This window comes from Trichomycterus rosablanca, chromosome 4 (genome assembly GCF_030014385.1).
Source record: "Trichomycterus rosablanca isolate fTriRos1 chromosome 4, fTriRos1.hap1, whole genome shotgun sequence".
In the NCBI taxonomy this organism is placed as follows: Eukaryota; Metazoa; Chordata; class Actinopteri; order Siluriformes; family Trichomycteridae; genus Trichomycterus; species Trichomycterus rosablanca.
Window position 1 is genome coordinate 9,357,162 of NC_085991.1, and position 16,255 is coordinate 9,373,416.

The window sequence follows — 16,255 nt, forward strand, 5'->3', positions numbered from 1 at the left end:
CAGGTGTATAAAACCAAGCGCCTAGGCATGCAGACTGCTTCTACAAACATTAGTGAAAGAATGGGTCGCTCTCAGGAGCTCGGTTAATTCCAGCATGGTACCGTGATAGGATGCCACCTGTGCAACAAGTCCAGTCGTGAAATTTATTCGCTACTAAATATTCCACAGTCAACTGTCAGTGCTATTATAACAAAGTGGAAGTGATTGGGAACGACAGCAACTCAGACACAAAGTGGTAGCCATGTAAAATGACAGAGCGGGTCAGTGGATGCTGAGGCACATAGTGTGCAGAGGTCGCCGCAGAGGTGTAGAGAGCTTCATGGAATGGGTTTCCATGGCCGAGCAGCTGCATCCAAGCCTTACATCACCAAGCGCGATGCAAAGCGTCGGATGCAGTGGTGTAAAGCACGCCGCCACTGGACTCTAGAGCAGTGGAGACGTGTTCTCCGGAGTGATGAATCACGATTCTCCGTCTGGGTTTGGCGGTTGCCAGGAGAACAGTACTTGTCTGACTGCATTGTGCCGAGTGTAAAGTTTGGTGGAGCGGGGATTATGGTGTGGGGTTGTTTTTCAGGAGTCGGGCTCGGCCCCTTAGTTCCAGTGAAAGGAACACTTAATGCTTCAGCATACCAAGAGATTTTGGACAATTTCATGCTCCCAACTTTGTGGGAACAGTTTGGGGACGGCCCCTTCCTGTTCCAACATGACTGCGCACCAGTGTACGAAGCAAGGTCCATAAAGACATAGATGGGCGAGTTTGATGTGAAAGAATTTGACTGTCCTGACCTCAACCCGATAGAACACCTTTGGGATGAATTAGAGCGGAGACTGTGAGCCAGGCCTTCTCGTCCAACATCAGTGTCTGACCTCACAAATGCGCTTCTCGGAGAATGTTAAAAAATTCCCATTAAACACACTCCTAAACCTTGTGGAAAGCCTTTCCAGAAGAGTTGAAGCTGTTATTGCTGCAAAGGGTGGGCCGACATCATATTAAACCCTATGGATTAAGAATGGGACGTCACTCAAGTTCATATGCGAGTGAAGGCAGACGAGCCAATACTTCTGGCAATATAGTGTAAGACAGAGCGCCTTGCTTATGGCTCTCTATACGAAGTGTGTAAAACATGACGTTAAAATTAATTAAATAAATAAATAGTACACTAGTACACCTGACATCCCGAACTCATGAGTTTGAATCTCAGCTCTGCTACCGTCAGGCTGGGCGCCCACACAAACAATGATTGGCTTGTTTGTAGGGAGGGTGCCGGAAGGGATTCTTCATAACTGATGCAGTTACGACATCTGCTGGCTGATCCACGGTGCCTGCACAGAGACGGGGGATAGTGGGGATCAGCGTGTGCCTGAGTCAGAGATGTTCACGAGTCACAAAATACGAGTGTGAGTCGAGTCACGAGTCTTTAGGCTAGAGTCCGAGTCAAGTCACGAGTCAATATAATCTACACAAAACATATATTGGAAATGTAGCGTAGAAATAAACAAATTATATGTAAGTTCAGATAAAAAAACAACAGATTAGCGACTGTATTTTGCCATTTTACTTCGTGCCTTTACTTTCCTAGGTACCAGTTAAAAGCTTAAACTGACGTTTTGTTTTCATTGCAAATTACAGCACAGCGGCCAAAATCCAAAACACAGCAAAAAATCCATAACCATTGCTTACCTGTAGGAGCATTTCATTCACATTATGTGCACTACGTAGGGTATTCCACCATTTTAAGTGAGATTGGAATTCAATGTAGGGAGTCATCGCTACATTCATCACTACGCCGGCAGCTGGCTGGAACATTTACTCATTGGTGCGTTGCGGGTTAAGACGGCCGGGGCGTAATTAGAGAGCAGAAAATGACACGATCAGAATGATATCGGATCTCATATATACAGTGTATCACAAAAGTGAGTACACCCCTCACATTTCTGCAAATATTTCATTATATCTTTTCATGGGACAACACTATAGACATGCAACTTGGATATAACTTAGAGTAGTCAGTGTACAGCTTGTATAGCAGTGTAGATTTACTGTCTTCTGAAAATAACTCAACACACAGCCATTAATGTCTAAATGGCTGGCAACATAAGTGAATACACCCCACAGTGAACATGTCCAAATTGTGCCCAAATGTGTCGTTGTCCCTCCCTGGTGTCATGTGTCAAGGTCCCAGGTGTAAATGGGGAGCAGGGCTGTGAAATTTGGTGTTTTGGGTACAATTCTCTCATACTGGCCACTGGATATTCAACATGGCACCTCATGGCAAAGAACTCTCTGAGGATGTGAGAAATAGAATTGTTGCTCTCCACAAAGATTGCCTGGGCTATAAGAAGATTGCTAACACCCTGAAACTGAGCTACAGCATGGTGGCCAAGGTCATACAGCGGTTTTCCAGGACAGGTTCCACTCGGAACAGGCTTCGCCAGGGTCGACCAAAGAAGTTGAGTCCACGTGTTCGGCGTCATATCCAGAGGTTGGCTTTAAAAAATAGACACATGAGTGCTGCCAGCATTGCTGCAGAGGTTGAAGACGTGGGAGGTCAGCCTGTCAGTGCTCAGACCATACACCGCACACTGCATCAACTCGGTCTGCATGGTCGTCATCCCAGAAGGAAGCTGACGCACAAGAAAGCCAGCAAACAGTTTGCTGAAGACAAGCAGTCCAAGAACATGGATTACTGGAATGCCCTGTGGTCTGACGAGACCAAGATAAACTTGTTTGGCTCAGATGGTGTCCAGCATGTGTGGCGGCGCCCTGGTGAGAAGTACCAAGACAACTGTATCTTGCCTACAGTCAAGCATGGTGGTGGTAGCATCATGGTCTTGGGCTGCATGAGTGTTGCTGGCACTGGGGAGCTGCAGTTCATTGAGGGAAACATGAATTCCAACATGTACTGTGACATTCTGAAACAGAGCATGATCCCCTCCCTTCGAAAACTGGGCCTCATGGCAGTTTTCCAACAGGATAACGACCCCAAACACAACCTCCAAGATGACAACTGCCTTGCTGAGGAAGCTGAAGGTAAAGGTGATGGACTAAACCCAATTGAGCACCTGTGGCGCATCCTCAAGTGGAAGGTGGAGGAGTTCAAGGTGTCTAACATCCACCAGCTCCGTGATGTCATCATGGAGGAGTGGAAGAGGATTCCAGTAGCGACCTGTGCAGCTCTGTTGAATTCCATGCCCAGGAGGGTTAAGGCAGTGCTGGATAATAATGGTGGTCACACAAAATATTGACACTTTGGGCACAATTTGGACATGTTCACTGTGGGGTGTACTCACTTATGTTGCCAGCCATTTAGACATTAATGGCTGTGTGTTGAGTTATTTTCAGAAGACAGTAAATCTACACTGCTATACAAGCTGTACACTGACTACTCTAACTTATATCCAAGTTTTATTTCTATAGTGTTGTCCCATGAAAAGATATAATAAAATATTTGCAGAAATGTGAGGGGTGTACTCACTTTTGTGATACACTGTATATATAGATGTCTTATATATTTGTCACACGTAACTAATGTTGCTGACTTTTGTTGTCCACAAGTCACGAGTTGAGTCCGAGTCATTTGAAATGAGTCAGAGTCAAGTCTGAAGTCGCTGTGTGTGCGACTTACGTGCAACTCGGGAGAATGCAATCAGGTAATTGGATACGACTAGATTCGGAGGAAAAAATCTATGCAAAAAAATATTATGGGCTGGCATCAAGACCCGATAGCCAGGCGATTGGATTAAAGTATCTCAGAGACAGCATGAAATGCCTCCTGACATCTCTAAAACCACCCATGAAGGGCATGCAGGCATTGTAACTAGACATCACATCAATAGAAGGTTGATTGGTAGACCAATTCGATTTTCTTGCCAGTTTACCACTGTTCCTTCCTTGAACCACTTTTGATAGATACTGACCACTGCAGACCGGGAACACCCCACAACAGCTGCAATTTTGGAGATGTTCTGACCCAGTCGTCTAGCCATCACAATTTGGCCCTTGTCAAACTCGCTTAAATCCTTACGCTTGTTCATTTTTCCTGCTTCTAACATCAACTTTGAGGATAAAATGTTCACTTGCTGCCTAATATATCCCACCCACTAACAGATGCTGTGATGAAGAGATAATCAGTGTTACTCACTTCTCCTGTAAGTGGTCATAATGTTATGCCTAGTCGGTTTAAATATATGAGGTATGAAGGGATCCTTGGTTCAAAAAGGTCAAGAATCACTAATATGTACTTAAGCAAATCCTGATTGTTTCCATGATCCATGACATGTGTCTTTAACTCAGTTGGAGTTCAGTTGTTGCAATCGATTGGACATAGTTTGGAAAGGTACATACTTGGTTCTATAAGGGCCCACAATAAAAGCCATAAAGTCCGAGGAACTGTCTGTGGATATCAGGACAAGCAGTTGACTGATCCTAGTACAGTAGGCTCAATGGCATAACCACGAAACCTCCTAGAGTTGGCCAGTAGGACGTAGATCAGGGATCTAGGACAGAACCCAATAGTCAATATAAAATACACTGCCTGGCCAAAAAAAAGGTCACACACTCTAATATTTGGTTGGACCGCCTTCAGCTTTGATTACGGCACGCATGCGCTGTGGCATCGTTTCCACAAGCTTCTGCAATGTCACAACATTTATCTCGGTCCAGAGTTGCATTAATTTTCCCCCAAGATCTTGTATTGCTGATGGGAGATTTGGACCACTGTGCAAAGTCTTCTCCAGCACATCCCAAAGATTCTCAATGGGGTTCAGGTCTCGACTCTGTGGTGGCCAATCCATGTGTGAAAATGATGTCTCATGCTCCCTGAACCACTCTTTCACAATTTGAGCCCGATGAATCCTGGCATTGTCATCTTGGAATATGCCCGTGCCATCAGGGAAGAAAAAATCCATTGATGGAATAACCTGGTGGTTCAGTATATTCAGGTAGTCAGCTGACCTCATTCTTTGAGCACATAACGTTGCTGAACCTAGACCTGACCGACTGCAGCGACCCCAGATCATAGCACTGCCCCCACAGGCTTGTACGGTAGGCACTAGGCATGATGGGTGCATCACTTCAGCCGCCTCTCTTCTTACCCTGATGCACCCATCACTCTGGAACAGGGTAAATCTGGACTCATCAGACCACATGACCTTCTTCCATTGCTCCAGAGTCCAATCTTTATGCTCCCTAGCAAATTGAAGCCGTTTTTGCCGGTTAGCCTCACTGACAAGTGGTTTTCTTAAGGCTACACAGCTGTTTAGTCCCAATCCCTTGAGTTCCCTTCGCATTGTGCGTGTGGAAATGCTCTTACTTTCACTATTAAACATCCCTGAGTTCTACTGTAGTTTTTCTACCATTTGATTTCACCAAACGTTTAAGTGATCGCCGATCACGACCATTCAAGATTTTTATTCCGACCACATTCCTTCCTCGAAGATGATGTTTCCCCACTGTGCTTTCACTTTTTCATAATGCGTTGGACAGTTCTTAACCTGATTTTAGTAGTTTCAGCTTCTCCTTAGATGTTTTCTCTGCTCGATGCATGCCAATAATTTGACCCTTCTGAAACAGATTAACATCTTTTCCACGACCACAGGATGTGTCTTTTCACATGGTTGTTGATTAAATGAGAAGCTACTCACTGCATTAGTTAGGGTTAAATAACTTGTTGCCAGCTGAAACATAATCACCCTTGCAGTAATTATCCAATGGAAGGCTCTTACCTATTTGCTTAGTTAAATCCAGGTGGTGACCCTTTTTTTGGCCAGGCAGTGTATAATATCTGTTATTTATCTATTTACACAGAACTTATCACACAGTCCAAGACGGTGTGATAAATGTCCCTTTAATGACTCCTTTAATAGTATTTGCATGAAGAGGAAGTCAGTTTTTGTTCAGCTTGGTGTCACAGTGGGACTGGGGTTCGCACAGTGATTCATTTACCGACTGTGTCTGTACAAAAACCTCTTGGTGTCTGATGTGAGATTTCAAAGATTGTTATATCTATTCTTTTAAAACCGGATCGTGTTTTAACCTTTGCTTTAGTTTAAATGTTATTTTACCATATTTTTATGTCATTAAGGATTGTTAATACTTAAATACTTGTGAATATAATACTGAAAATGCCTTTTGGCATCGAGTAGCCTTTTGGAACTGTAATGTGCTGATCGGCCGGAGGGTTTTTGTGCGGCTGTTTCTTACCGTGTACTACGAGTCACACAGTGATTGAAGATGAATTAACCCCCGTACAAAAATCCTAAACACTGTTGTTCATTATTTAAAAGGGGATTTGACATCTAAAGACCAGCTGGACAATGCAACCTGTGGGGCGATGCTGCATCCATCGAATACTGGTGTTGTTTTCTTTTTTAATTCTTTTTACACACATGTATGTGCATACATGGAGGACGTGTGCATAATCATGGCACTTTAGTTTTTATTTTAAAATGAAATAAGTTTTTGTTAACCCTTGTACTGTTGTGCAGACTCCGTTGATTTTTGGAAAGCCAATCAAACTTACCATAACAACAAGTAAGTGGATTACATTTATGCTATTAAATGTTAATAACTGTTGAGGTGACTGTTTTGAGTAGTTGACTCTTCCTGAAATAGTCTCCACTTTCCAAGATTAAAGTATTTGCTAATCTTATTTTGCGGCAATATATATATTGTTTATCACTAACTCCTTACCTTAAACCAGTTGAAATCAACAATGTAATAAAAATTCTGAAAATTGTCACCATTTGGGCCCTATGTGCGTCAATGCTTTCAGTTCAGGGAAAATCTGGCAACCCAGAGTTTTTGCACAGGTATAATAGGTAGTGTCTTATACTGATCCCCTTTTGTTTGGAAAGCCAATTACTCTTCAGGTTCAACCAAGTAAGTACCTTTTCCTTATTAATTTCTTGTAGCTAGATGATCTAAACTGCAGTTTCTTATTTAAAGTCAATTTCGAACTTAATCTTGTTAAGCTTAGATGATATTGTGATCTTGTGAAAGGTAGATGTGGAAGGAGAATGGATAGGATGTCTGTGATGTCTGTAGATGCTTTCTAATTCTAACTATATGTGTTGTTATTTTATCTTACTAATGTAAAGAATAGACCAACAGACTTTTAGAAAATACTCAGTGTTAAGTAGTCAGTGTTAGTTCAGAAAGTGTGACTATAAAATAGCATTAAACATAGTCAAAAATGGCAAAATTAGTAGTAGTTGAGCTGAGAGTCATTTTTAAGACCAACCCTAATTAAACAAAAGAAAACTGTTAGTTTATCAACTACTATATAACAGCAATAGTAGTAATATATAGTAATAGTAATTGCATTCCAGTTTACAAATACTAATTGAATTAGATGTCATTAGTTTGCTAATCACAACTGAAGTTCCATCTAGTTTTTATATCTACACTTACATTGCAGAAAATAGCACATTTGTGTAAATTATGGTCCAATTAAAAAAACAAAAAAAACAACAATGTAAGGCTAATCTGTACCAGTGTAATATATCTGATTATATCAATAATAGACATGTCAGTTTAGAATTGCTTTAACAACTCTTAATTCTTACACTTACTTACAAACAAATGATGTTATAATGAGCTGGAAAAAGCACCTGATTTCAGTCAAATGCACTCTGTGTATTACTAATGTTTAATGACTTCATTATTGAGAAATATGTTTTAATGATAAAAGTATGATTTAGTAAAAATAACGTTAAGCCTTCTTCTAAATATAATATGTGACTTCTAATAATTATTTTCCTATAAATATATGTTATTGCAGTTATTTTTAAGTACATTTTATAATAACCAACACCAAATGTTTAGTAAAGTAAATTAACCAAGTTTGCCCATATCATGTTTATATATTAATATACTGCTCATATCTCAGTGTACATTTTTTGTAAGTTGGTTAAAATATTAAACATAATTTAGCTCATTTCAAAAAGCATCATTAAGGTGTTTGTGAAGAAATTTGTGTGTGTATATATATATATATATATATATATATATATATATATATATAAATATATATAGTTTATATATATAAATTTGCATATATATATATATATATATATGTATGCAAATTTATATATATAAACTATATATATTTATATATATAATTTATATATATTTTATATATATATATATACAGTATATATATATATATATGCCCATATATGCCCGTATCACCAATATCACGTTTATATAAAATATAATATATTAAAATATATATTAAAATATAATATAATATATTAAAGTATTAAACATAATCTAGCTAATTGCAAAAAGTATCATAAGGGTGCTTGTGTAAAGATTTTGTGTACATATGTGTATATATATATATATATACATTTTTCGCAAACACCTTTATATATATATATATATATATATATATAGCTAATTGCAAGAAGCATCAATAAGGCATCATATATATATATTATATATATATATATATGTCTTAATAAAATATATGTATATATATATATATATATATATATATATATATATACACACACACACATATATATATATATGAATGTGTTTGCAGAAAAAAAAAAAATATATATATATGTGTGTGTGTATATATATATATATATATATATATATATATATATATATATATATATATATATATATATATATATATATATACATATATTTTATTAAGACATATATATATATATATAATATATATATATGATGCCTTATTGATGCTTCTTGCAATTAGCTAATTCATGTTAATATTTTAACCCTCTTAAAAAAAAACTTTAATGTACACTGTAATCTGAGAACATATGAATATTTAAACATAAAAAATGGCCACACTTGGTTCATTTATTTTACTGAACAAAATAGATTTTGGTAAATCTTAATGTTAATGTTCTCTTGGAACTAATCAACAATGAAATATTACATAAACTATTGACCTATGTGACCCACCAAGTTAAATAATCAAGTAAAAAAAAAATCTCATAAATAACATTGGACGTATAGCATCTAAATGAAATATTTAGTATGATTAAGTATGATTAAATTTTCCAGGTTTTTAACAGTTTTTTGCCAATGCGTTTATCTGCACTGCAGCTGGAAACATATTTCATTCTTGATATAGAATTAAACAACTTGCCGTTAGTGCGAGGTTAATTGGCATTAGTTTTTTTTTTTTCATTTTAGTGTCAAATATTAGTCAGATAATAACAAATCTAATGTAGGAGTGAGGCAACAAAGCTTTATACCTTTGATTAATTTAATAAACGTTCTCATCTAAGAAGCTGTCCGAGGACATGAAATATGTTACATTTAAATAGTTAGTGATCATTTTAGCTGGACCAATAGAGGTAAAAAATAAGACTTCAGTTTCGTTTATCTGTCAAGCATTTTTACAACACATATATCTGACCCCAAATAAGCAAAGCAGGTAAAAATGGACTGGAGATTTTTCCTGGAGTGTAACATAAAGAAGAGTGAACATTATAATTATATCGGTATATTACTGTAATAGAAAATAAGTACTGTGTAGATTTGTAATGGTCACTGCAGTATTCTGGTATCAAAATCTGCACATGTCCTTTATTTAAGCTCTATACATGTACAATAGTGTAGTAAGCAAAATACTGGTTATTTAGAAGCAATATATCAATTATATATCAATGAAGTGAAAAAGTAGTTCATAATTATCGCTAATAAGCAATTTATAGGCTGTGAAATAACATTATAACCTGCATACAACACTAAGTTATCAAAATTTATGTACAACGACTAGGAATAACATTATGACCACTGACAGGTAAAGTGAATCTCTTCATCACAGCACCTGTTAGTGGGTGGGATATATTAGGCATCAAGTGAACATTTTATCCCGGTCTGCAGTGGTCAGTATCTATCAAAAGTGGTCCAAGGAAGGAACAGTGCTAAACCAGCGACAGGGTCATGGGTGGCCAAGGTTCATTGATGCACAATGCCGGCCCGTGTGGTCAGATCCAACAGATGAGCTACTGTAGCTCAAATTGCTGAAGAGGTTAATGCTGGTTCTGATAGAAAAGGTGTCAGACCCCATGCCTCAACGGGTCAGGACCAACACAATATTAGGAAGATGGTCATAATGTTATTCCTGATCGGTGTATGTGTATTTTGACATCATTTTCCAGAAAAGCTACTATATACTTATAAAGATAATCATTTATTAATTAGTTAAAAAAAAGCTCATTTAGTCATTAGAAAAAATGCAGAACTGACATCGCAAGACTGGCATGACCATATCATATGTCCTCAATCTCAACTGAGATCTACAATAGTGAAATCCCTCAAAATAGTGCTACAAATTGTGGTTCAAAGTGCACTTTTAATAGCTGGTATTGTGAAGCATTGGTCTAAAATGTAGGACAGAAATGCTGTTTATCAACGTAACTGAGAACAATAAATCAGTAAATTAATAAATATAAACTAAAACTAAAAAAACCAAAAAAAAAAGTTGCAGGCAAGTAGATTTTTTATAAATGGATTTCACTGATCTCAAATAGATTTGTCTGTTATTTAGTTCTGTATGTTTAATGGAGAACGATTACAGACAAACGTCTGCCAATATTACAATAAAACCATGTTAGCAATTATTCTTTTAATTGTCCATAATATATATACATACAACCCCAAATCAGAAAAAGTTGGGACAGCCTGGAAAATGCAAATAATATAAAACCCAGAGTTTCTTACATTTACTTTGACTTTTATATGATTGCAGACAGGATGAACCTGAGATATTTCATGTTTTATCTGCTCAACTTCATTTAATTTATTAATAAACATCCATTCCTGCATTTCAGACCTGCAACACATTCCAAAAAAAGTTGGGACTGTAAAGCATTTACCACTTTGTAATGTTACCATTCCGGTTCACCACACTTGAAAGACGATTTGGCACAGATGATACCAAGTGATTTAGTGTTTCAGCTTTTATTTTGTCTCATTCTTCCTGCAAACACGTCTTAAGATGTACAACAATACGGGGTCGTCGTTGTCGCATTTTTTGTTTCAAAATTCTCCACACATCCTCTATTGGGGACAGTTCAGGACTGCAGGCAGGCCAGTCCTGTACCCGTACCCTCTTCTTCCACAGCCATGCCTTTGTAATGTGTGCAGTGTGTGGTTTTGCATCGTCTTGTTGAAAAATACATGGACGTCCCTGGAAAAGATGACGTCTTGAAGGCAGCACATGTTGCTCTAAGATCTCGATGTACTTTTCTGCATTAATGCTGCATCACAGAAGGGCACTGACACAACCCCATACCATGACAGACCCTGGCTTTTGGACTTGTCTTCTTTTTTGCACAGTAAAGTTTTAAGTGGCATTTGTGCATGTAACTCTGTATTGTAGTGCTTGATAAAGGTTTGCCAAAGTAATCCCTCACCCATTAGGTTATATCAGCTATTGTTGAGTGGTGGTTCTTGATGCAGTGCCGTCGAAGATCACGGGTGTTCAGCTTAAGCTTGAGCCCTTGGCCTTTACACACTGAGATTCCTCCTGATTCCTTGAATGGTTTAATGATATTATGCACTGTAGAGGGAGAAATACGCAAATCCCTTCTAATCTTTCTTTGAGGTACATTGTTTTAATCATTTTCTCACACATTTGTTGACAATCTGGAGATCCTCTGATCATCTTTGCTCATCAAAGAGTCAGCCTTTCCTGGATGCTGCTTTTGTACCAAACCATGATTACAATCACCTGTTTGGAATCACATCATTATTTAGTTTTGTCACCTCATTACAAGCCCTAAATTGCCCCTGTCCCAACTTTTTTTTGGAATGTGTTGCAGGCCTGAAATGCAAGAATGAAGGTATATTAACAAATTAAATGAAGTTGAGCAGACAAAACATGACATATCTCAGGTTCATCCTGTCTGCAATGAAATAAAAGTCAAAGTAAATGTAAGGAACACTGCATTTTTATTTTATTTGCATTTTCCATACTGTCCCAACTTTTCCTAATTTGGGGTTTTATATAAATATGGTGCTTTGTGGGCACAGATGTTGCCCGGCCAGGTGTCTACAGTTGGCTATGTCTGGGGGGGTTTGCCAAAGCCCTGCAATAGATTGGCGCTCCTTCCATGGTATTCCTGCCTTGCATCCAGTATATGGGTAGAACTGGACTCACTACGACCCTGACTGGGGTAAAGCAGTAGATGAAAATTAAATAAAAAAACATAATAAAATATTATAACAAAAATAAAAACATAATCATCTATAGACTGCATCTGCTAAATAGAATACACAAATATGCACTACAGGATGATCCACTTTGCTTCATGTCCTGGTACCAGATACCATAAGACTCCTCAGATGACTTGTGGAGTCTCGGTGGGTCAGAGACTAGTTATTGTATACCAGCACATGCATATCAGTGAATCTTATTTAAAGATCAGCAGTTTCACAATGTATTCATTTATTGTCTGTTTTACCACCGCTTTACCTGGTCAGGGTCACGGTGAGTGGAATTCACTGTGCTTAAGGTAAAAAACAATCTGGACAGGTTACCCTTCCATCACAGGGCATCACAGAGTCTCAGCTAGGGCAATTTAGTATCTCCAATTAACCTGACTTCATGTATTGGGCATGGTGGCTAAGTGTGCAGCACTGTCGCCTCACAGCAAGAAGGTCCTGGGTTCGATCCCCAGGTGGGGCGGTCAGGGTCCTTTCTGTGTGGTTTGCATGTTCTCCCCGTCTCCGGTGTCCTCCCACAGACCATGACTGTGTTCGATATAAACTTGTGAACTGATGTACCTTGTGTAAAGAGTAATTACCGTTCTTGTCATGAATGTAACCAAAGTGTAAAATCCTAATAAACAATCATGTATTTGGACTGTGGGAGGAAACTGGCACACCCGGGGGTAACCCACAAGGACACAGGGAGAACATGCAAACCCACACAGAAAGGACCCAGATCGCTCCACCTGGGAATCGAACCCGGGACCTTCTTTCTGTGAGGTGACAGTGCAACCCACCAAGCCACTGTGCCGCCCCTACAAGTCCTAAAGATAAAATAGTAATAAGCTCTCTAAACTAAATACTAAAAACGTACATGCCTAGACTTTCTCCTGCAACCTTATCTGCATCTCAGTAGTTTGAAGTCCCTCATCTGCATCTCAGTAGTTTGCCAGCTGGCAAAGAAGGCTCGTCAGAGTCTATATCACCTCAGACGCTTAAGGGACTTCAAACTACCCTCCAAGGTGCTTCGTACCTTCTACACCTGCACCACTGAATCCATCATAACAGGAAACATCACTGCCTGGTTCGGAAACAGCACCAAGCAGGATAGGCAGGCTCTCCAGAGGGTGGTGCGTTCAGCTGAGCGCATCATCCGGACTCAGCTTCCTGACCTGCAGTCCATATACAGGAAACGGTGCTGGTCAAGGGCCAGGAGGATAGTAAAGGACCCCAGTCATCCCAGCAATGGACTGTTTTCTTTGTTACGGTCTGGGAAACGCTTTCGTGCCTTGAAAGCCAAAACAGAGAGGATGAGAAAAAGCTTTTTTCCACAAGCTATTCGAGTCCTCAACCAAAATAGCAATCAGGACTAACGTACACGAACCTAAATTTATGTGTATACATGAGTATATATATATAGATATGTGTATATGTATATGGATTTGTATTTGTGTATGATATTCACACTCTGCATTATGTTGCACAATAATAGATCAATATTTTGTATAGTTCTTGCACAATTGTTGTCACTTTCGCACACTTGGTTCACTTTAATTTACTTATTATTTATTTTTAAATTATATTTAAGCTTTCTTAATTTTAACTTTTAAATTTCTGTATTCTTTTACACTTTAGATTTGAAACATTTCTATTTTTTGTATAACATATATTTTTGTCTACTTTGTTTACTTTTTTAACTACTATGGTGGAGCAGTCACAAAAGCATTTCACTGCCAGTTGTACTGTGTATGACTATGTATGTGACAAATAAACCTTGATTTGATTTGATTGTCAAAGTCGATTTGTTTTATCATGTTCAGTTTATAAAAATTGGATCTAATGATCAAGTTTTTTCTGCTCCACAGAAAATGTCATACAAGCTCCACCTTCTCTATCCGTCTTGACTCCCTATCAGGATGGACCAGATATGTGTCTGGCTGCTGGGTTCTCTCCTAAAGAGGGAACAATGTCTCTGAGTTTGGAAAAAACGGGCCAGCTTTCTAGTCACAGTGTTAGTACAGCTGTACTATCTAAAAGTGGGACTTACTACTATGCTGCCTTTTCCACTGACGGCATTAAGGAGTGTGAATTTATGAAGGAAACAGCTTCCAAAGGTAGTTTTTCTGTCTAATACTGTATAAGCTTATTATGATGACAAGATTTTGGATATGTTTATTTGATCTATATGACTGTTTTTTTTCTTTTTCTAGTAAAATTAGTAAAATCAACACCACCTCCCCAAGAGGAATGTCCCCAGATTGATAATACTGCTGTCATTACCAACACCAATAACACCAGAGTTTCTAGTAAGAAGTCATCAGTATGTTTTAGTATACAGTGGTACCTTGTAACTCAACATCCCCCTTATCCAGAGCGACTTACAGAAGTGCTTCCATAGTAAACATTACCTTACTGTAGTTTAAGTAGACAACAGTTCAAGAACACAAATCTGCTGAAGCTCGTTCCACCACTTGTTTGCAAGTACAGAGAAGAGCCTTGATGCTCGTCTTCCTTGAGTTCTGGGTGGAGGATCAAGTCGGGTGAGACTAGTGGCTTGGGGCTTGCGTGATACAGAGTGGGGTTTGATCAGACCCCCAAGGTAGCCTGGGGCTGGTCGATTTTTGGCTTCGTAGGCAAGCATCGGTGTTTTAAACTGAATGCGTGCAGCTACAGGAAGCCAGTGAAGAGAACGCAGAAGTGGGGTGATGTTGCAGTGCATAGGTTGGTTAAAAACCAGACGGGCAGCTGCATTTTGAATAAGCCGCAAGGGTTTAATAGTGGACTTAGGAGCACCTGCCAGTAGGGAGTTGCAGTAGTCCAACCGTGAGATTACAAGTGACTGCACAAGGATCTGAGTGGCTTCCTTGGAGAGAAATGGTCGAATCTTCCTGATGTCGTAGAGGAGGAACCTACACGATCTTGTCATGTTGGCTACATGAGAAGAGAAGGTCAGTTGGTTATCCAGGACGACACCAAGGCTTCTAACATTATCAGATGGTCTGATCTGGGAGTCATCAAGAGAGATCTCCAGGAATAAGTAACAGCTCTGTCTTGCTGGGATTGAGTTTTAGATGATGAGCTGACATCCATTGTGAGATATCTCGCAGACATGCTGAGATGCGAGCTGAGACTTGTGTGTCTGAAGGTGAAAATGACAGAATGAGCTGAGTATCATCTGCATAGGAGTGGTAAGAGAAGCCATGGGAGGCTATGACCTTACCCAGAGAGTGGGTGTAGATAGGGAATAGGAGTGATCCAAGCGGTCCAAGTACAGAGCCCTAAGGAACACCGGTTGATAGAGTGCGCACTTTGATGACGTTTTGATTTTGTCACTGGTCATGTCAATGCGCTTTCAGTGTTTTTATATTATATTTGTGTTCTTTTCAGTTTATAAGTGTTAAAAACAACCACATTATTTTACATTAGCCTAAATATATGCAGTTCCACCAGACCATGGAATGCATTAACAGGTTTCCCAAACATCTTAATTGGAATAAACACCTTGAAACTCAATCCCTTTTAAACTCGACACCAAGAGTTTCAAAGTACCACTGTATTTTCAAAAATCTATGCTTTGCTCGATCTGAAATTCAAAATTTATACCATGATACTTTTTTTTGTAGGTGATCCGAAAGGAAAGTCCATGACCGTGCTCGTAAATGGACTTCGACTTCTGCTGGCCAAAGCTGTTGCGTTAAATGTAATGATGACAATTAAAGCCTTTCTGATCTAAAAGGAGAAGATGGTGTAGTGGGTGGTGTGAAGCACCCGGGTCAATGGGGAGTTCGGTTCGATCCGGTCACTGTCTGTGTGAGTTCTGTCTGTTTGGGTTATGTTAAATTTTTTTCTTTTTACCTAAAGTACACAAAAGTGATATTTTGCTCATTATTAACTCATATTTTGCATTTTTCTCACTAATTTATTACAAATGTTTTCAGTTCAAATCATATAATTGGGATAAAATCATAAGTAAAAGATGACTCTTTGAATCAATTCCTTGATTCGCTGAAATCGACTCCTTTGTACATATGGTCAGAATTCATTGAGCTGGAT

At 38.7% G+C, this 16,255-nt stretch overlaps 1 protein-coding gene across 1 annotated transcript; it reads left to right on the forward strand.

The window, feature by feature from the left end:
- The first annotated feature begins 14,129 nt into the window (after positions 1-14,129).
- Positions 14,130-15,935, forward strand: LOC134311246 (uncharacterized). Its single transcript, XM_062992850.1, has 3 exons — positions 14,130-14,316; positions 14,413-14,508; positions 15,826-15,935. Exons 1-3 carry the CDS (start codon positions 14,130-14,132, stop codon positions 15,933-15,935), a joined length of 393 nt encoding a protein of 130 aa, XP_062848920.1.
- The last annotated feature ends 320 nt before the right edge of the window (positions 15,936-16,255 follow it).

Bases quoted from the DNA above. Each gene is read 5' to 3' on its own strand.
- LOC134311246 (XM_062992850.1), top strand. From the start codon at position 14,130: ATGTGTCTGGCTGCTGGGTTCTCTCCTAAAGAGGGAACAATGTCTCTG. The intron at 14,317-14,412 runs GTAGTTTTTCTG...TTCTTTTTCTAG, and splicing joins GAAGGAAACAGCTTCCAAAG to TAAAATTAGTAAAATCAACA. The intron at 14,509-15,825 runs GTAAGAAGTCAT...TTTTTTTTGTAG, and splicing joins CAATAACACCAGAGTTTCTA to GTGATCCGAAAGGAAAGTCC.